Raw genomic sequence first — 24637 nt, forward strand, 5'->3', positions numbered from 1 at the left:
CTAACATGTGTAATGTGTATATGCTCCACTAACATGTGTAATGTGTATATGCTCCACTAACATGTGTAATGTGTATATGCTCCACTAACATGTGTAATGTGTATATGCTCCACTAACATGTGTAATGTGTATATGCTCCACTAACATGTGTAATGTGTATATGCTCCACTAACATGTGTAATGTGTATATGCTCCACTAGCATGTGTAATGTGTATATGCTCCACTAGCATGTGTAATGTGATATGCTCCACTAACATGTGTATATCTCCACTAACATGTGTAATGTGTATATGCTCCACTAACATGTGTAATGTGTATATGCTCCACTAACATGTGTAATGTGTATATGCTCCACTAACATGTGTAATGTGTATATGCTCCACTAACATGTGTAATGTGTATGTTGTGTGTTGAAGGAGCTTGCTCTGAGGAACCAACTGCCCACCAGTATGGAGCAGGATGGGGGAACCCTTAACCCTGTGTCGTCCCCTGGGATGGGCCAGGACGCCAGAATCATGACCACCAACAGCAATGACCCATTCCTCAACAGGTACGCCTACCTCTTTGTCTGGAACTTATTTGTTGTCTTAGGCCAGAATTCTGATTGTGCTTTTGATATCACCTAAAAAGGCAATGAAACCACATTTAAAAATGTAGGCAATGAAACCAGAAACATTCACCATAAACACTGCGTATGTAGGCCCAATCGGATGTCACCTTTAAAAAGGCACATGAAACCACATTCACCATAAACACTGCGTATGTAGGCCCAATCGGATATCACCTTTAAAAAAAGGCAATGAAACCACATTCACCATAAACACTGCGTATGTAGGCCCAATCGGATGTCACCTTTAAAGGCAAGGCACATGAAACCACATTCACCATAAACACTGCGTATGTAGGCCCAATCGGATGTCACCTTTAAAAAGGCAATGCTCCCACATTCACAGAAACCACATTCACCATTCACAACACTGTCTTCACCTTTAAAAGGCAATGCATTAAGCAACTCATTCAGTGTAAGCAACTCCAGTGTAATTTGTGTTTTAGGTTATTGCTGAAAGGTGAATTCATCTCCCACTGTCTGTAGCCACGACTCTGCTTGAAATAATGCAGAGTGGTACTCAGTAATGTGTTGTATTGGATTTGACCCAAACATAACACTTGTCGCAAACAGATGCATGTTTTGGAATATGTTTTATTTTGTAAAGGCTTCCCTCTTTTCACTTGCATTCTGAAAGTATTTAGACCCATTCACTTTTTCAACATTTTGTTACATTACAGCCTTATTATAAAATGGATTAAATAAATAAAAATCCTCAGCTGTGTATACACAGATGTTTACAAATGTAGAAAAAATAAACAGAAATACCTTATTTACATAAGTATTCAGACCCTTTGCTATAAGACTCGAAATTGAGCTCAGGTGCTTCCTGTTTCCATTGATCATCCTTGAGATGTTTCTACAACATGACCTGGAAAGACACACCTGGAAAGACACACCTGGAAAGACACACCTGGAAAGGCACACCTGGAAAGACACACCTGGAAAGACACACCTGGAAAGGCACACCTGGAAAGACACACCTGGAAAGGCACACCTGGAAAGGCACACCTGGAAAGGCACACCTGGAAAGGCACACCTGGAAAGACACACCTGGAAAGACACACCTGGAAAGGCACACCTGGAAAGACACACCTGGAAAGACACACCTGGAAAGGCACACCTGGAAAGACACACCTGGAAAGGCACACCTGGAAAGGCACACCTGGAAAGACACACCTGGAAAGGCACACCTGGAAAGGCACACCTGGAAAGACACACCTGAAAAGACACACCCGGAAAGGCACACATGTCTATATAAGGTCCCACAGTTGACAGTGCATATCAGAGCAAAAACCAAAGGGTTGTAATGTGAATAAAGGGGAAAAGGCTATTTTTGAACATGGGGTGAGACATTCTTACTAATCTGGTAGAGAACCAGTTTGGATTTATTTATAACTTTTTTTTTTAGTTAGAGGTTTTTCGTGAGAGGTCTAATGTTTTAATATTGAAACATTTCTGCCCTCTGAATTCATATTTGTTATATAAATAGGCCTGTTGAATGTTGTCTGGCTTGCCATTCCAAATAAAATGGAATCTTTTTTTCTTACATAATTTCAAAGTAGGTCGCTAGTTGTAGGCAAAACCATAAGCAAATAGATAAACTGGGAAATGACTAAAGAGTAAATCAGGGTAAACTGGGATATGACCAAAGAGTTAATCAGGGTAAACTGGAATATGACTAAAGAGTTAATCAGGGTAAACTGGGATATGACTAAAGAGTTAATCAGGGTAAACTGGGATATGACTAGAGTTAATCAGGGTAAACTGGGATATGACTAAAGAGTTAATCAGGGTAAACTGGGATATGACTAAAGAGTTCATCAGGGTAAACTGGGATATGGCTAAAGAGTTAATCAGGGTAAACTGGAATATGACTAAAGAGTTAATCAGGGTAAACTGGGATATGACTAAAGAGTTAATCAGGGTAAACTGGGATATGACTAAAGAGTTAATCAGGTAAACTGGATATGACTAGAGTTAATCAGGGTAAACTGGGATATGAGAAAGAGTTAATCAGGGTAAACTGGAATATGGCTCAAGAGTTAATCAGGCTAAACTGAAATATGACTAAAGAGTTAATCAGGGTAAACTGGGATATGGCTAAAGAGTTAATCAGGGTAAACTGGAATATGACTAAAGAGTTAATCAGGGTAAACTGGAATATGACTAAAGAGTTAATCAGGGTAAACTGGAATATGACTAAAGAGTTAATCAGGGTAAACTGGGATATGGCTAGAGTTAATCAGGGTAAACTGGGATATGACTAAAGAGTTAATCAGGGTAAACTGGGATATGACTAAAGAGTTAATCAGGGTAAACTGGGATATGACTAGAGTTAATCAGGGTAATCGGGGATATGACTAAAGAGTTAATCAGGGTAAACTGGAATATGACTAAAGAGTTAATCAGGGTAAACTGGGATATGACTAAAGAGTTAATCAGGGTAAACTGGGATATGACTAAAGAGTTAATCAGGGTAAACTGGGATATGACTAAAGAGTTAATCAGGGTAAACTGGAATATGACTAAAGAGTTAATCAGGGTAAACTGGAATATGTCTAAAGAGTTATTCAGGGTAAACTGGAATATGACTAAAGAGTTAATCAGGGTAAACTGGGATATGACTAATGAGTTAATCAGGGTAAACTGGGATATGACTAAAGAGTTAATCAGGGTAAACTGGGATATGACTAAAGAGTTAATCAGGGTAAACTGGGATATGACTAAGTTAATCAGGGTAAACTGGGATATGACTAGAGAATCAGGGTAAACTGGGATATGGCTAAAGAGTTAATCAGGGTAAACTGGAATATGACTAAAGAGTTAATCAGGTAAAACTGGGATATGACTAAAGAGTTAATCAGGGTAAACTGGGATATGACTAAAGAGTTAATCAGGGTAAACTGGAATATGACTAAAGAGTTAATCAGGGTAAACTGGAATATGACTAAAGGTTATTAGTAAACTGGAATATGACTAAAGAGTTAATCAGGGTAAACTGGAATATGACTAAAGAGTTAATCATAAACTGGCTTTTTTAAAGAGTTAATAGGGTAAACTGGGATATGACTAAAGAGTTAATCAGGTAAACTGGGATATGACTAAAGAGTTAATCAGGGTAAACTGGGATATGAGTAAAAGAGTTCATCAGGGTAAACTGGGATATGGCTCAAGAGTTAATCAGGCTAAACTGGAATATGACTAGAGTTAATCAGGGTAAACTGGGATATGGCTAAAGAGTTAATCAGGGTAAACTGGAATATGACTAAAGAGTTAATCAGGGTAAACTGGGATATGACTAAAGAGTTAATCAGGGTAAACTGGGATATGACTAAAGAGTTAATCAGGGTAAACTGGGATATGAGAAAAGCGTTCATCAGGGTAAACTGGGATATGGCTCAAGAGTTAATCAGGCTAAACTGGAATATGACTAGAGTTAATCAGGGTAAACTGGGATATGGCTAAAGAGTTAATCAGGGTAAACTGGAATATGACTAAAGAGTTAATCAGGGTAAAACTGGGATATGACTAAAGAGTTAATCAGGGTAAACTGGGATATGACTAAAGAGTTAATCAGGGTAAACTGGGATATGACTAAAGAGTTAATCAGGGTAAACTGGGATATGAGAAAAAGCGTTCATCAGGGTAAACTGGGATATGGCTCAAGAGTTAATCATGCTAAACTGGAATATGACTAGAGTTAATCAGGGTAAACTGGGATATGGCTAAAGAGTTAATCAGGGTAAACTGGAATATGACTAAAGAGTTAATCAGGGTAAAACTGGGATATGACTAAAGAGTTAATCAGGGTAAACTGGGATATGACTAAAGAGTTAATCAGGGTAAACTGGAATATGACTAAAGAGTTAATCAGGGTAAACTGGAATATGACTAAAGAGTTAATCAGGGTAAACTGGAATATGACTAAAGAGTTAATCAGGGTAAACTGGGATATGGCTAAAGAGTTAATCAGGGTAAACTGGGATATGACTAAAGAGTTAATCAGGGTAAACTGGGATATGACTAAAGAGTTATTCAGGGTAAACTGGGATATGACTAAAGAGTTAATCAGGGTGAGTTTTCCACAAATAGACAGGTATTTTTTTTCCATGGTAGCAAAATCATGTGGAGACGCAGGTCGTTAGGAAGCAGGTGCAGTTGTAGAGTTTAGTGTAAATGAACCCATAATGATACAAAACCAAGAGAAGCATCTAGACATGAATCACAGGTGTGCCTAATAATGAAGGGTTGCCAGGTGTGTGTAGGGATGGGTTGCCAGGTGTGCCTAATAATGAAGGGTTGCCAGGTGTGTGTAGGGATGGTTTGCCAGGTGTGCCTAATAATGAAGGGTTACCAGGTGTGCCTAATAATGAAGGGTTGCCAGGTGTGTGTAGGGAGGGGTTGCCAGGACCTGTGGTTAGAAGACAGGCGCCGGAGAGGTGTAGTGGGAGTAGACGTGGCAATATGGACTCTTTTGACATAAATTGCTTTTGTTTTAGAGATAAGTATTGCATTACATGGCCTCTAAAGGTACAGTTAAAAGTGTCCCATACAATAAGGGTATCTGCTGTACATATGTTATGTTGTAAAAATTCAGTTATAAATTGTTTTTAACCAGGAGAGAAGAATTTATCATCCAATAGGCTTTGAAAACATTTCTGATATCCTCATGTACATGAACATTCTGTAAGAGTAATGTCCCCTCTCAAACGTTTGCTGCCAGTGAGAATGACATAAGAAAGGAGTCAAGACGACTAGCTTGATTGATTCTCCTCCATGTATATCTCACTAGGTCAGGATATTAAACCTCCTCGATGTATATCTCACTAGGTCAGGATATTAAACCTCCTCGATGTATATCTCACTAGGTCAGGGTATTAAACCTCCTCCATGTATATCTCACTAGGTCAGGATATTAAACCTCCTCCATGTATATCTCACTAGGTCAGGGTATTAAACCTCCTCCATGTATATCTCACTAGGTCAGGATATTAAACCTCCATGTATATCTCACTAGGTCAGGGATATTAAACCTCCTCCATGTATAACTCACTAGGTCAGGATATTAAACCTCCTCCATGTATATCTCACTAGGTCTGGATATTAAACCTCCTCCATGTATATCTCACTAGGTCAGGATATTAAACCTCCATGTATATCTCACTAGGTCAGGATATTAAACCTCCTCCATGTATATCTCACTAGGTCAGGATATTAAACCTCCTCCATGTATATCTCACTAGGTCAGGATATTAAACCTCCTCCATGTATATCTCACTAGGTCAGGATATTAAACCTCCTCCATGTATATCTCACTAGGTCAGGGTATTAAACCTCCTCCATGTATATCTCACTAGGTCAGGATATTAAACCTCCATGTATATCTCACTAGGTCAGGATATTAAACCTCCTCCATGTATATCTCACTAGGTCAGGATATTAAACCTCCTCCATGTATATCTCACTAGGTCAGGATATTAAACCTCCATGTATATCTCACTAGGTCAGGATATTATACCTCCTCCATGTATATCTCACTAGGTCAGGATATTAAACCTCCATGTATATCTCACTAGGTCAGGATATTATACCTCCTCCATGTATATCTCACTAGGTCAGGATATTAAACCTCCATGTATATCTCACTAGGTCAGGATATTATACCTCCTCCATGTATATCTCACTAGGTCAGGATATTAAACCTCCATGTATATCTCACTAGGTCAGGATATTAAACCTCCTCTATGTATATCTCACTAGGTCAGGATATTAAATCTCCTCCATGTATATCTCACTAGGTCAGGATATTAAATCTCCTCCATGTATATCTCACTAGGTCAGGGTATTAAACCTCCATGTATATCTCACTAGGTCAGGATATTAAACCTCCTCTATGTATATCTCACTAGGTCAGGATATTAAACCTCCTCCATGTATATCTCACTAGGTCTGGAGTATTAAATCTCCTCCATGTATATCTCACTAGGTCTGGATATTAAACCTCCTCCATGTATATCTCACTAGGTCAGGATATTAAACCTCCTCCATGTATATCTCACTAGGTCAGGATATTAAACCTAACTAAATGTATATCTCACTAGGTCAGGATAGTAAACCTAACTCCATGTATTTCTCACTAGGTCAGGATATTAAATGCCTCCTCCATGTATATCTCACTAGGTCAGGATATTAAACCTCCTCCATGTATATCTCACTAGGTCAGGATATTAAACCTCCTCCATGTATATCTCCCTATGCTTGGGCAGGGTTTCTTAGCCTCCATATATCCACTAGTTGCAGTAATATCCATGATATGCTTGATTTCCTTAAGAGCCTGAGGGTGATAGTTTGTAGTGTGATTTCTTAAGAGCCCGAGGGTGATAGTTTGTAGTGTGATTTCCTTAAGAGCCTGAGGGGAATAGTTTGTAGTGTGATTTCCTTAAGAGCCTGAGGGTGATAGTTTGTAGTGTGATTTCCTTTACGGTCCATTAAGGTATTTAAAACCGTATTATAATCTCCCATCATAATAATATAGTCTAGTGTTGCTTGCAGGGTTGATTATTTATTTTCAAGAAGCGTGATCATCGTAATTTGGACCGTATAGATTAATGAGCCATATATTTTTATGGTCCAATAATATATTTCAAATAATCCATCTACCTTGATGATCTGTTTGGACAATTTGCACATTCGGATCGAAATGACTATAAATTAATATCATCACCCCATCTGAGTTTCTTAAATGCTTGTGCCCAACAGTAGTATCTAACTAAATGCTTGTTTTTATAGCACCAACAGTGCAGTAATATCTAACTAAATGCTTGTTTTTATAGCACCAACAGTGCTGAAATATCTAACTAAATGCTTGTTTTTATAGCGCCAACAGTGCAGTAGTATCTGACTAAATGCTTGTGTTTCTAGCTCCAACAGTGCAGTAATATCTAACTAAATGCTTGTGTTCTTAGCTCTAACAGTGCAGTAATATCTACCTAAATGCTTGTGTTTCTTGCTCCAACAGTATAGTAGTATCTAACTAAATGCTTGTGTTCCTAGCTCCAACAGTGCAGTAATATCTAACTATATGCTTGTGTTCCTAGCTCCAACAGTAATATCTAACTAAATGCTTGTGTTCCTAGCTCCAACAGTGCAGTAATACCTAACTAAATGCTTGTGTTCCTAGCTCCAACAGTGCAGTAATACCTAACTAAATGCTTGTGTTCCTAACTCCAACAGTGCAGTAATATCTAACTAAATGCTTGTGTTCCTAGCTCCAACAGTAGTGCATAATCTAACTAAATGCTTGTGTTCCTAGCTCCAACAGTAATATCTAACTAAATGCTTGTGTTCCTAGCTCCAACAGTGCAGTAATACCTAACTAAATGCTTGTGTTCCTAACTCCAACAGTGCAGTAATATCTAACTAAATGCTTGTGTTCCTAGCTCCAACAGTGCAGTAATATCTAACTAAATGCTTGTGTTCCTAACTCCAACAGTGCAGTAATATCTAACTAAATGCTTGTGTTCCTAGCTCCAACAGTGCAGTAATACCTAACTAAATGCTTGTGTTCCTAGCTCCAACAGTGCAGTAATATCTAACTAAATGCTTGTGTTCCTAACTCCAACAGTGCAGTAATATCTAACTAAATGCTTGTGTTCCTAGCTCCAACAGTGCAGTAATATCTAACTAAATGCTTGTGTTCCTAACTCCAACAGTGCAGTAATATCTAACTAAATGCTTGTGTTCCTAGCTCCAACAGTAATATCTAACTAAATGCTTGTGTTCCTAGCTCCAACAGTGCAGTAATATCTAACTAAATGCTTGTGTTCCTAACTCCAACAGTGCAGTAATATCTAACTAAATGCTTGTGTTCCTAGCTCCAACAGTGCAGTAATACCTAACTAAATGCTTGTGTTCCTAACTCCAACAGTGCAGTAATATCTAACTAAATGCTTGTGTTCCTAGCTCCAACAGTGCAGTAATATCTAACTAAATGCTTGTGTTCCTAGCTCCAACAGTAATATCTAACTAAATGCTTGTGTTCCTAACTCCAACAGTGCAGTAATATCTAACTAAATGCTTGTGTTCCTAGCTCCAACAGTAATATCTAACTAAATGCTTGTGTTCCTAGTTCCAACAGTGCAGTAATATCTAACTAAATGCTTGTGTTCCTAACTCCAACAGTGCAGTAATACCTAACTAAATGCTTGTGTTCCTAGTTCCAACAGTGAAGTAGTATCTAACTAAATGCTTGTGTTCCTAGCTCCAACAACAATGCAGTAATACCTAACTAAATGCTTGTGTTCCTAGTTCCAACAGTGCAGTAATATCTAACTAAATGCTTGTGTTCCTAGCTCCAACAGTGCAGTAATACCTAACTAAATGCTTGTGTTCCTAGTTCCAACAGTGCAGTAATATCTAACTAAATGCTTGTGTTCCTAACTCCAACAGTGCAGTAATACCTAACTAAATGCTTGTGTTCCTAGTTCCAACAGTGCAGTAATACCTAACTAAATGCTTGTGTTCCTAGTTCCAACAGTGAAGTAGTATCTAACTAAATGCTTGTGTTCCTAACTCCAACAGTGCAGTAGTACCTAACTAAATGCTTGTGTTCCTAGTTCCAACAGTGAAGTAGTATCTAACTAAATGCTTGTGTTCCTAGCTCCAACAATGCAGTAATACCTAACTAAATGCTTGTGTTCCTTGTTCCAACAGTGCAGTAGTATCTAACAATTTACAACAATACAAACAAATCTAAAAGTAAAATGAATGGAATATTTAAATATTAGGAGGAGCAATGTTGGAGTGGCATTGACTAAATACAGTTGAACAGAAGACAGTATTTACATATGAGATGAGTAAAGCAGCATATTAACTTTATTAAAGTGACCAGTGATTCCATGTCTATGTATATGGGGCAGCAGCCCTATAGGTGCAGGGTTGAGTAACCGGGTGAAGGCCAGCTGGTGATGGCTGTTTAACAGTCTGATGGCCTTGAGATAGTAGCTGTTTTTCAGTCTCTCGGTCCCTGCTTTGATGCACCTGTACTGACCTCACCTTCTGGATGATAGCGGAGTGAACAGGCCATGGCTCGGGTGGTTGATATCGTTGATGATCTTTTTGGCCTTTCTGTGACATCAGGTGCTATAGGTGTCCTGGAGAGCATGCAGTGTACCATGATGATTGGGTGTCCATATAGCTGTACCATAGTGTTTGCATTGCTACTAAGTAAACCTCAAATTGTTCTCCACTAATCCACCCGCTAAAACCTCCACCTTCCCAAGTTGGGTTGTCGTCCCAGTGACTGGCAGACCACCCCTTTCCAGCTGGATCCCAGGTTGTCCCAGTGACTGGCAGACCACCCCTTTCCAGCTGGATCCCAGGTCGTCCCAGTGACTGGCAGTCCATCCCTGTCCAGCCGGATCCCAGGTCGTCCCAGTGACTGGCAGACCATCCCTGTCCAGCCGGATCCCAGGTTGTCCCGGTGACTGGCAGACCACCCCTGTCCAACTGGATCCCAGGTCGTCCCAGTGACTGGCAGACCATCCCTGTCCAGCTGGATCCCAGGTCGTCCCAGTGACTGGCAGACCATCTCTGTCCAGCTGGATCCAAGCTCGTCCCAGTGACTGGCAGACCACCCTGTCCAGCTGGATCCCAGGTCGTCCCAGTGACTGGCAGACCACCCCTGTCCACCTGGATCCCAGGTCGTCCCAGTGACTGGCAGACCACCCCTGTCCAGCTGGATCCCAGGTCGTCCCAGTGACTGGCAGACCACCCATGTCCAGCTGGATCCCAGGTCATCCCAGTGACTGGCACACCACCCATGTCCAGCTGGATCCCAGGTCGTCCCAGTGACTGGCAGACCACCCCCGTCCACCTGGATCCCAGGTCGTCCCAGTGACTGTCAGACCACCCTGTCCACCTGGATCCCAGGTCGTCCCAGTGACTGGCAGACCACCCTGTCCAGCTGGATCCCTGGCTTCTGAGTGATGGGGACCCATCCTTTATAAAGAGCTCCCAGTGACTGGCAGACCACCCCCGTCCACCTGGATCCCAGGTCGTCCCAGTGACTGGCAGACCACCCCTGTCCACCTGGATCCCAGGTCGTCCCAGTGACTGGCAGACCACCCTGTCCAGCTGGATCCCTGGCTTCTGAGTGATGGGGACCCATCCTTTATAAAGAGCTCCCAGTGACTGGCAGACCACCCTGTCCAGCTGGATCCCTGGCCTCTGAGTGATGTGGACCCATCCTTTATAAAGAGCTCCCAGTGCCACCCACATAACAAAAGCACATTAACTGCCACAAGCATTTCCAGCGCCCTCACCTCCATTGTATTGTATATAGTTATTCAAAAGTATATATAAAAATCTTGTATATCTTAATTTATTTCCAGAATTAATTAATAATATGCGCAATAATTTTGGCAGTTCATGCGAAGGATTGTTACCTATAACCAGGATTGGTATTACAAAAATTAAATTTTTGCAAGCATTCACAATTATTGTGATTCATCCTATATTTATCCCTAACATCATTACCTCATAGCAACAGATGTGGGAAACACACACACACACACAATTTCCCCACAATCAACCACAAGCTCAGATGTTCAACAGATGTTCCATCCCCAAGCCTCAAGAGATAAGTTGTTTGAAAAGTCATGCAAAATTGAGCAAGAATGTGGAGATTTGATTAACCAATATGAAGTCCTAGGTGATGGAGATCAGATACACCCCATTCCCCTGAAACACAGACACGCTGGTCCCCCGTTGTGACCATTTCCCCAAGCATCTCTGCAGTCAGACCTTTTAATGATTTTGTGCCACCGGGGCCACAATAGCTTGCCCCTTCTCTGATTGTCCGAGTGTGACCCCCTCTCCATGGGTTACTGCAGCTAGTGTTGCCAGCACTGCCACTGCCTGGGTGGGCCCCCCCCCCCATGGGTTACTGCAGCTAGTGTTGCCAGCACTGCCACTGCCTGGGTGGGCCCCCCCCCCATGGGTTACTGCAGCTAGTGTTGCCAGCACTGCCACTGCCTGGGTGGGCCCCCCTCCCCATGGGTTACTGCAGCTAGTGTTGCCAACACTGCCACTGCCTGGGTGGGGCCCCCCTCCCCTCCCCATGGGTTACTGCAGCTAGTGTTGCCAGCACTGCCACTGCCTGGGTGCCCCCCCCCTCCCCATGGGTTACTGCAGCTAGTGTTGCCAGCACTGCCACTGTCTGGGTGGGGGCACCCCACCGGAATCCCCACCGGCTCGGTACAAGGTCGTCAAGGTTCTCATTAGCAGCTTTGAGAATTTCCTTGTATATTATGCTCTCCCATCAGGGGGCTCTGGCTTTGTAGAACCAACCCTGCCAGGCAGGCTCAGAACCACCAACCCTGTCAGGCAGGCTCAGAACCACTGTTGGACCAACCCTGTCAGGCAGGCTCAGAACCACCAACCCTGTCAGGCAGGCTCAGAACCACTGTTGGACCAACCCTGTCAGGCAGGTTCAGAACCACTGTCGGACCAACCCTGTCAGGCAGGCTCAGAACCACCAACCCTGTCAGGCAGGCTCAGAACCACCAACCCTGTCAGGCAGGCTCATAACCACTAACCCTGTCAGGCAGACTCAGAACCACTGTCGGACCAACCCTGTCAGGCAGGCTCAGAATCTTGAGAGGGCGGTGCTGCTTTATCAGATCTCTGACCGAAATTCATCTTTCTGTCCTGGCTGCATATAGCCTACTTACAGCAGGCCTATAATACAGATAAGAACTTCTCCTTAGTGTGTGGGTCCATCAGGTGGGTGTCTAGGGTATATGGTTGGAGACCGCTCCATCATGATAGGACAATAAATAAATAAACTATATTTAGAATCTATTTTAAAATGCATATCCCATATCTGCACAAAATTGAAAGCTCTCTCTTTTACAACTCCTGCTCACAGACACACAAGGGCTCTGGGATTTGCAACTATTTCCCTTTTTTGCTCACTTAACTCCAGAATTTTCCAAACACAAAAACACACCTTCTGTCACAATACACCCACACATACCCACATACTATGTCCTCTGTTTGCTGTGTTTTTATCCGAACCATGTTGATTCCTACCTCATTTCAGGCTTTTGTGTTTCAGTTCCTTATATTTGAAGAGGTATTATTTCAATAATGATCTTTTCTTCCAATGCTGTCTTTTATCGATTTATAAATACTTTGGATAGAAAGTTGAATACTAATTATTTTACAACATTCACTATCTTGAATGTTTTTCTTTATCCTGGCAGCAGAGTGTGCAGTTTATAGAAGGTTTAACATAACCTAATGTGACTAGCCTCTGGAACCTCTAATTAAAGAGGACCAGGAACAACTCTGGGCTCTAGAGCCTCTACTAAAGGAGCAGGAAAAACTATTGGATCTAAAGCCTCTACATATAGAGGAGCAGGTACAACCCTGGGCTCTAGAGCCTATACTTAAAGAGCAGGAACTACCCTGGGCTCCAGAGCCTCTACTTAAAGAGCAGGAACAACCCTGGACTCCAGAGCCTCTACTTAAAGAGCAGGAACAACCCTGGGCTCTAGAGCCTATACTTAAAGAGCAGGAACAACCCTGGGCTCTAGAGCCTATACTTAAAGAGCAGGAACAACCCTGGGCTCTAGAGCCTATACTTAAAGAGCAGGAACAACCCTGGGCTCTAGAGCCTATACTTAAAGAGCAGGAACAACCCTGGGCTCTAGAGCCTATACTTAAAGAGCAGGAACAACCCTGGACTCTAGAGCTCCTACAGAAAGAGCAGGAACTACCCTGGACTCTAGAGCTCCTACTTAAAGAGCAGGAACTACCCTGGGCTCTAGAGCCTACACTTAAAGAGCAGGAACAACCCTGGACTCTAGAGCTCCTACTTAAAGAGCAGGAACTACCCTGGGCTCTAGAGCTCCTACTTAAAGAGCAGGAACTACCCTGGGCTCTAGAGCCTCTACTTAAAGAGCAGGAACAACCCTGGACTCTAGAGCTCCTACTTAAAGAGCAGGAACTACCCTGGGCTCTAGAGCCTATACTTAAAGAGCAGGAACAACCCTGGACTCTAGAGCTCCTACTTAAAGAGCAGGAACTACCCTGGGCTCTAGAGCCTATACTTAAAGAGCAGGAACTACCCTGGGCTCTAGAGCCTCTACTAAAGGAGCAGGAAAAACTATTGGATCTAAAGCCTCTACATATAGAGGAGCAGGTACAACCCTGGGCTCTAGAGCCTATACTTAAAGAGCAGGAACTACCCTGGGCTCTAGAGCCTCTACTTAAAGAGCAGGAACAACCCTGGACTCTAGAGCTCCTACTTAAAGAGCAGGAACTACCCTGGGCTCTAGAGCCTCTACTTAAAGAGCAGGTACAACCCTGGGCTCTAGAGCCTCTACTTAAAGAGCAGGAACAACCCTGGACTCCTGAGCCTCTACTTAAAGAGCAGGAACAACTCTGGGCTCTAGAGCCTCTACTTGAAGGGAGGTACAACCCTGGGCTCTAGAGCCTCTACTTAAAGAGCAGGAACAATGCTGGACTCTAGAGCCTCTACTTAAAGAGCAGGAACACCTCTGGACTCTAAAGCCTCTACTTAAAGAGCAGGAACAACCCTGGGCTCTAGAGTCTCTACTTAAAGAGCAGGAACAACCCTGGGCTCTAGAGCCTCCACTAAAGGAGCAGGAAAAACTATTGGATCTAAAGCCTCTACATATAGAGGAGCAGGTACAACCCTGGGCTCTAGAGCCTATACTTAAAGAGCAGGAACTACCCTGGGCTCTAGAGCCTCTACTTAAAGAGCAGGAACAACCCTGGGCTCTAGAGCCTCTACTTAAAGAGCAGGAACAACCCTGGACTCCAGAGCCTCTACTTAAAGAGCAGGAACAACTCTGGGCTCTAGAGCCTCTACTTAAAGAGCAGGAACTACCCTGGGATCTAGAGCCTCTACTTAAAGAGCAGGTACAACCCTGGGCTCTAGAGCCTCTACTTAAAGAGCAGGAACAACCCAGGGCTCTAGAGCCTCTACTTAAAGAGCAGGAACAACCCTGGACTCCAGAGCCTCTACTTAAAGAGCAGGAACAACTCTGGGCTCTAAAGCCTCTACTTAAAGAGCAGGTACAACCCTGGGCTCTAGAGCCTCTACTTAAAGAGCAGGAACAACGCTGGACTCTAGAGCCTCTACTTAAAGAGCAGGAACAACCCTGGGCTCTAGAGTCTCTACTTAAAGAGCAGGAACAACCCTGGGCTCTAGAGCCTCCACTAAAGGAGCAGGAAAAACTATTGGATCTAAAGCCTCTACATAGTGAGGAGCAGATACAACCCTGGGCTCTAGAGCCTATACTTAAAGAGCAGGAACTACCCTGAGCTCCAGAGCCTCTACTTAAAGAGCAGGAACTACCCTGGGCTCTAGAGCCTCTACTTAAAGAGCAGGTACAACCATGGGCTCTAGAGCCTATACTTAAAGTGCAGGAACTACCCTGGGCTCTAGAGCCTCTACTTAAAGAGCAGGAACTACCCTGGGCTCTAGAGCCTCTACTTAAAGAGCAGGTACAACCCTGGACTCTAGAGCCTATACTGAAAGAGCAGGAACAAACCTGGACTCCAGAGCCTCTACTTAAAGAGCAGGAACAACCCTGGGCTCTAGAGCCTCTACTTAAAGAGCAGGTACAACCCTGGGCTCTAGAGCCTCTACTTAAAGAGCAGGTACAACCCTGGGCTCTAGAGCCTATACTTAAAGAGCAGGAACAACCCTGGACTCTAGAGCCTCTATTTGGATGTTCCTTACAGCCAGCGAATGAGGGCACGGCTGAATACACAGCCAGCCAATGAGAGCTAAGTGGAATAGGCAGCCATCCAATGAGAGCCAGGCTGACTAGACAGCCAACCAATAGCAAACAGCCCGTGTGAACATGTGATTCGGGTCGCTCCCCTTCCCCGGCTCAATGCTTCCCCCCTCAGCAGATTTTATTATAGAAATGACTATAAGGTTTAACAGTAATTACATGATAAAATAATAACATTTGATGTGTCCTGTCTCTTGTCTCCACAGTGGGACCTACCACTCCAGGGATGAGAGCACAGACAGCGGTCTGAGTATGAGCAGCTACAGTGTCCCCCGTACCCCCGACGACTTCCTCAACAGTGTGGACAGTGTCCCCCGAACCCCTGATGACTTTCTCAACGGTGTGGACGAGATGGACACAGGTGAGACATACTAGCTCCAGTTAGCAGCATGGACCTGATGTTGAGATGGTCTGGTATCAGTCAGTATGTCTGATGATGTGATTAACTCACAGTGTTGTCAATACACTTCCAGTATCAGTGGTTTGTTAATAAGTTATTCAATGGACTGGGCTGTTATTTAGTCAGGATCATTATGGGACAATACTAGGACATTACATCATAATACACTAGAACAACATCATATTATATTATTACAACATCATAATACATTTTTACAACATCATAATATATTATAACATAATACATTATAACAACATCATAATACATTATAACAACATCATAATAAAGTATTACAACATCATAATACACTAGAACAACATCATATTACATTATTAAAACATCATAATACACTAGAACAACATCATATTACATTATTACAACATCATAATACATTATTACAACATCATAATACATTATTACAACATCATAATATATTATTACAACATCATAATACATTATTACAACATCATAATATATTATAACATAATACATTATAACAACATCATAATACATTATAACAACATCATAATACATTATTACAACATCATAATATATTATAACATAATACATTATAACAACATCATAATACATTATAACAACATCATAATACACTAGAACAACATCATATTACATTATTACAACATCATAATACACTAGAACAACATCATATTACATTATTACAACATCATAATACATTATTACAACATCATAATACATTATTACAACATCATAATATATTATAACATAATACATTATAACTAATACATTATACATAATAATACATTATAACAACATCATAATACATTGTAACAACATCATAATACATTATTACAACAACATAATACATTATAACAACACCATAATACATTATAACATCATAATACATTAGAATATCATCATAATACATTATAACAACATCATAATACATTATAACATCATAATACATTATAACAACATCATAATACATTATAACATAATACATTATAACAACATCATAATACATTATAACAACATCATAATACATTACAACAACATCATAATACATTATAACAACATCATAATACACTACAACAACATCATATTACATTATAACATCATAATACATTATAACATAATACATTATAACAACACCATAATACATTATAACAACACCATAATATATTATAACAACATCATAATACATTATAACATCATAATACATTATAACATAATACATTACAACAACATCATAATACATTATAACAACATCATAATACACTACAACAACATCATAATACATTATAACATCATAATACATTATAACATAATACATTATAACAACATCATAATACATTATAACAACATCATAATACATTATAACATCATAATACATTATAACATAATACATTATAACAACACCATAATATATTATAACAACACCATAATACATTACAACAACATCATAATACATTATAACAACACCATAATACATTACAACAACATCATAATACATTATAACAACACCATAATATATTATAACAACATCATAATACATTATAACATAATACATTATAACATAATACATTATAACAACACCATAATACATTATGAGAACATCATAATACATTATAACAACACCATAATATATTATAACAACATCATAATACATTATAACATAATACATTATAACAACACCATAATACATTATGAGAACATCATAATACATTATAACAACACCATAATATATTATAACAACACCATAATACATTATAACAACATCATAATACATTATTACAACATCATAATATCATAATATAACAACATCATAATACATTACAACAACATCATAATACATTATAACATCATAATACATTAATACATTATAACAACATCATAATACATTACAACAACATCATAATACATTATAACATAATACATTATAACAACATCATAATACATTATAACATAATACATTATAACAACACCATAATACATTATAACAAAATCATAATACATTATAACATAATACATTATAACAACATCATAATACATTATAACATCATAATACATTATAACATAATACATTACAACAACATCATAATACATTATAACAACATCATAATACACCACAACAACATCATAATACATTATAACATCATAATACATTATAACATAATACATTATAACAACATCATAATACATTATAACAACATCATAATACATTATAACATCATAATACATTATAACATAATACATTATAACAACACCATAATATATTATATACATTATAACAACATCATAATACATTACAACAACATCATAATACATTATAACAACACCATAATACATTATAACAACATCATAATACATTATAACAACACCATAATATATTATAACAACATCATAATACATTATAACATAATACATTATAACATAATACATTATAACAACACCATAATACATTATGAGAACATCATAATACATTATAACAACACCATAATATATTATAACAACATCATAATACATTATAACATAATACATTATAACAACACCATAATACATTATAAGAACATCATAATACATTATAACAAATCATACATTATACAACATCATAATATATTATAACAACACCATAATACATTATAACATAAACATCATAATACATTATTACAACATCATAATACATTATAACAACATCATAATACATTACAAACATAAACATTATCATAATACATTATAACATAATACATTATAACAACATCATAATACATTACAACAACATCATAATACATTATAACATAATACATTATAACAACATCATAATACATTATAACAACATCATAATACATTATAACATAATACATTATAACAACATCATAATACATTATAACATAATACATTATAACAACACCATAATACATTATAACAAAATCATAATACATTATAACATAATACATTATAACAACATCATAATACATTATAACATAATACATAATAACAACACCATAATACATTATAACAACATCATAATACACTATGACATAATATATTATAACAACATCATAATACATTATAACATAATACATTATAACATAATACATTATAACAACATCATAATACATTATAACAACATCATAATACATTATAACAACATCATAATATATTATAACATACATTATCATAATACATTATAACATAATACATTATAACAACATCATAATACATTATAACATAATACATTATAACAACATCATAATACATTATAACAACATCATAATACATTACAACAACATCATAATACATTATAACAACATCATAATACATTATAACAACATCATAATACATTATAACATAATACATTATAACATAATACATTATAACAACATTACATAATACATTATAAATAATACATATCATAATACATTATAATCATAATACATTATAACATAATACATTATAACATAATACATTGTAACAACATCATAATACATTATAACATAATACATTATAACATAATACATTGTAACAACATCATAATACATTATAACATAATACATTATAACAACACCATAATACATTGTAACAACATCATAATACATTATAATCATAATACATTATAACAACATCATAATACATTAGAATATCATCATAATACATTATAACAACATCATAATACATTATAACAACATCATAATACACTACAACAACATCATCATACATTATAACAACATCATAATACATTATAACAAAACATAATACATTATAACAACATCATAATACATTATTATACAACATCATAATAATACATTATAACATAATACATTATAACAACATCATAATACATTATTACAACATCATAATACATTATAAAATAATACATTATAACAACATCATAATACATTATTACAACATCATAATACACTATAACATAATAAATTATAACAACATCATATTACATTATTACAACATCATAATACATTATAACAACATCATAATACACTATAACATAATAAATTATAACAACATATTACATTATTACAACATCATAATACATTATAACAACATCATAATATATTATTACAACATCATAATACATTATTACAACATCATAATACATTATATCAACATCATAATACATTATAACAACATCATAATATATTATAACATAATACATTATAACATAATACATTATAACAACATCATAATACATTAGAATATCATCATAATACATTATAACATAATACATTATTACAACATCATAATACATTATTAACAACATCATAATACATTATAACATAATACATTATAACAACATTATCATAATACATTATTACAACATCATAATACATTATAACAACATCATAATACATTATAACAAACATCATAATACATTATAACAAACATCATAATACATAATACATTATAACAACCCCATAATATATTATAACAACATCATAATACATTATAACATAATACATTATGACAACATCATAATACATTATAACATAATACATTATAACATAATACATTATAACAACATAACATAATAATACATTACAACAACATCATAATACATTATAACAACATCATAATATATTATTACAACATCATAATACATTATAACATAATACATTATAACAACATCATAATACATTATAACATAATACATTATAACAACATCATAATACATAATATATTATAACAACATCATAATACATTATAACAACATCATAATACATTATAACATAATACTTTTTAACAACATCATAATACATTACAACAACATCATAATACATTATAACAAATTATCATAATACATTATAACATCATAATACATTATAACATAATACATTATAACAACACCATAATACATTATAACAACACCATAATACATTATAACAACATCATAATACATCACAACAACATCATAATACATTATAACATAATACATTATAACAACATCATAATACATTACAACAACATCATAATACATTATAAACAACATCATAATACATTATTATAACATCATAATACATTATAACATAATACATTATAACAACACCATAATACATTATAACAACACCATAATACATTATAACAACACCATAATACATTATAACATAATACATTATAACATAATACATTATAACAACATCATAATACATTACAACAACATCATAATACATTATAACAACATCATAATACATTATAACAACATCATAATACACTACAACAACATCATAATACATTATAACATAATACATTATAACAACATCATAATACATTATTACAACATCATAATACATTATAACAACATCATAAGCTTCATAACTTTACATAACACATCCATGTGGTTGTTTTGTCATAATCAGGGGACTCCCTGCCGGTCTCCATGGGAACACAGCCCAGTCGTTTCCCTGACTACCTGGACGTCATCCCGGGGACAGATGTAGACCTTGGCATGCTGGAGAACAAGAGCATGGCCATGGAGGGGGAAGAGCTAATGCCTAGTCTACAGGAAGCCTTGAGCTCCGACATCCTAAACGACATGGAGTCAGTTCTGGCAGCCACCAAGATGGACAAGGAGAACTTCCTCACATGGTTATAGACCAAGCCGGACCTGGGCCTGCTCCGTTGATAAGCTATAGTATACAACATCGGTTTACAAACTTTTTTGCTTCTTGACCCACCAATTGAGGTTGGTGTTTAGTCATGACCCACCAATTGAGGTGGGCGTTTAGTCATGACCCACCACACGATTTGAGCAGTGGAACAACATGCTCTGACCCGCAGGTATATAGGAGAGAGGAGAGGAGCCTGGGATGAGCTCCTATGGGCTCTATAGGAGAGACACTGCTCTTCACTCCTATAGTCCACACGTTTACCTGCTGCCTAGTCAAACTCTCAGACCAGTGAACGATGTGTAGTTGCCTTGATTAAACCAATCATATCTTCCTCCTTCCTGGATGTGAATGATATCTGTCAATCAGGCAGCATACATGTTAACATGGCCGACTGAGGCACTGCTATTCTGTTGTTTCTATATCTTTATTTTTCTTGTCTGTGTCTTCAAGGCTGGCCTGTGAACACACAGTTTATTCAAAGGTCCCCGAATCTTTTCACATGGCTGGCATTCTCAATCTGTCCATCATCTTTACCTGGTGCTTGTTTGTTTCTCTACCACACCTTTACATCTAGGGTGCCTTACCTGCTGGCCGGCAAGGCAAGGGGCTTGCTGCTCTCCTTATCCCCCAACCTCCACATCTGATCTGGGTGGCTGCCTGCCTGTACTCCTCTCACCTTGGCCCCAGGCTTCCTGACAATAGCATTCAAGCATTGTATTATCCTGCCTTTTTTTGTTTTAATTCATGTATTTTACATTGTTGTTTTAAAAAGGTTTTGTTTTTAATGATGAGCCTGAGAAAACCCAAAATGATATATCTGAAGTTGTGTAAAGAACTGTATTGATTTGGAAGGTTAGTTTAGGTATGTTAGGTTAGGGCTTCGCCCCAAATGGCACATATTCCTGACATAGTACACTACTATGGCCCCTGGTAGTAGTGCACTAGATAAGGTATAGGGTGCTATTTGGGACCTAGGTTACACAAGCTGAAGTCCCAGTTAGGACATGTTAGCTCTGTGTGGTGGTGATGGGGGATGGGCTGTTGCCTGGAGCCAGGGCCGGGGACCTCGTATACTATACTATACTATACTCAGTGGTGGAAAAAGGACCCAATTGTCATACTTGAGTAAAAATTAAAGATACCTTAATAGAAAATATCTCAAGTAAAAGTGAAAGTCACCCAGTAAAATACTACTTGAGTAAAAGTCTAAAAGTGTTTGTTTTTAAATCAACTTTAGTATCAAAAGTAAAAGTATAAATCACTTAATATTCCTTACATTAAACAAACCAGACCTCACCATTTTCTTGTTTTTTAATTTACAGATAGCCAAAGGTACACGCCAACATAATTTACAAAAGATGCATGCGTGTTTACTGAGTCCGAAATTTGGGGTTTGCTGAGAGGAAGGTTACCACTGCCTCAAAATGAGCTATATCTAGTAACAAAACAGAGGAAAAAGCAAAGCATTAGTGTTTACTCCGCCCAAAATCTTCTTCTATGGTATAATGGCGGTGTGCAAAACATACAAATCATTAAAATCCACACAGAAAATATTTACACAAGAAGCAATCTAATATCACACAGTCAAAACTCTCCGTCGTTTAGTTAAGTTCACCATTCTGCGATTCTCAAATCAGAGGCAGTAGGAATGACCAGGGATGTTCTCTTGATAAGTTTGTGAATTAGACTATTTTCCTGTCCTGCTAAGAATTCAAAATGTAAGGAGTGCTTTTGGGTGTCAGGGAAAATGTATGGATTAAAAATTACATTATTTTATTTAGGAATGTAGTGAAGTAAAAGTAAGTTGTCAAAAAAGTAAATAATAAAGTACAGATACCCCAAAAAACGACTTAAGTAGTACTTTAAGTACTTTACACCACTGACTATACTATACAATATGATACATACGTACTGCTGCTTGGCTCTGCCAGCATGTTTATACGTTTTTGTCAAATCAAGTGCCTTCACTTGTATTTTTTGAGAGACGAAGAGCAAGAAAATCTACACCAAGTAATAATACTAAATAATGTGTCTAAGAAGTTGTATTATTGCCAAACAAACATCAAAAATACTCTCCTCTGCTTACGTTAATGTCCAATAATCAACAGTATATTTCTGTTTTTATAAAAAGGTGTTATTATTATGGGACTTCAGTAACACTTTACTTGACACCCAGCGTCATAACACGATCATAACCATGTCATAATATGTCTTAACAACTGACATAACTTGTTATTACCTGTCATAACACTATCATGACCCATATATTTACACCTGTTGTGACATATTGCCTTATTTTATGGCTGGTTATGAACCCTATATGCTGTAAGTTTGTTGTTGTTGTTATGAATTGTTAACAGTCATCATATTTTAAATAACTTGTAGAAAATACACTTTATAACACTGTCAAGAAGCTTTATGACCATCATAATCAGATAGGCAGAACGACACATTCGTACCTTGTTAGCTCGGGGTTTTGAACTTGCAACCTTTCGGTTACTAGTCCAATGCTCTAACCACTAGGCTAGCCTGCCGCCCATGTATGCAGATGTATGTAGATATGTCATGTATGTATATGTCATAACCAGCCATAAAATAACACAATGTCACAGGTGTAAATATATGTTTCATGACTGTTAAGACCATATTATGACAGGTTACAGGTTGATATTACATTACATGTTTTGATGCTTGGTGTCATGTAAAGTGTTACTGGGATATCTTATATTTAATGAAGCCTAGCTTCTTTATATTTCTGTCTTATTTCTGTTTTATCTTTTAATCATCTTCTAAGTTAATTAGGTTATTATTTTGTGATGTATTATAGATTAAACTGCTTTTTAGTTTTTACTTTATCGTGATGTTTTATAGGTGATTGATACATTTTAACCGGGTCACCTTCCAGCACATCACTGCAACAGATCCAACTGACATGGGGCTTTTCAAATCCGTTACAAGTTCCCTCTTTCACCAGGTCATAATATCAGGTTGGCAGATTGGTTATGATTTTATCAGGGTTAGGGTTATTGTATCCTTATCAATCACACTCAGCTTTCATTCTTTCCCTATTACCTGAGGATATTCTTAATCAATAACACTTCCCCAAAAAGGAACAGTTTGAAGAAAACAAGAAAACAAAAGGCACTTTGGATCAATAAGAACTGGTTTGATGTAGTGTCCCAAATGGCA

General features: G+C 37.4%; 1 protein-coding gene across 1 annotated transcript in view; it reads left to right on the forward strand.

Annotated features, from left to right (window-relative positions):
- The window catches only part of LOC112241743 (transcriptional coactivator YAP1), a gene marked incomplete at its 5' end in the record, with an annotated part of 26059 nt that extends 2873 nt beyond the window's left edge, over positions 1-23186 (forward strand). The window contains 3 exon segments of the mRNA XM_042314421.1: positions 418-551; positions 15652-15806; positions 21197-23186. Of these exon segments, the coding sequence (XP_042170355.1) occupies positions 418-551; positions 15652-15806; positions 21197-21432 (525 nt within the window).
- Positions 23187-24637: the final 1451 nt, after the last annotated feature.

Source organism: Oncorhynchus tshawytscha, unplaced genomic scaffold, assembly GCF_018296145.1.
Source record: "Oncorhynchus tshawytscha isolate Ot180627B unplaced genomic scaffold, Otsh_v2.0 Un_contig_8060_pilon_pilon, whole genome shotgun sequence".
Classification (NCBI taxonomy): Eukaryota; Metazoa; Chordata; class Actinopteri; order Salmoniformes; family Salmonidae; genus Oncorhynchus; species Oncorhynchus tshawytscha.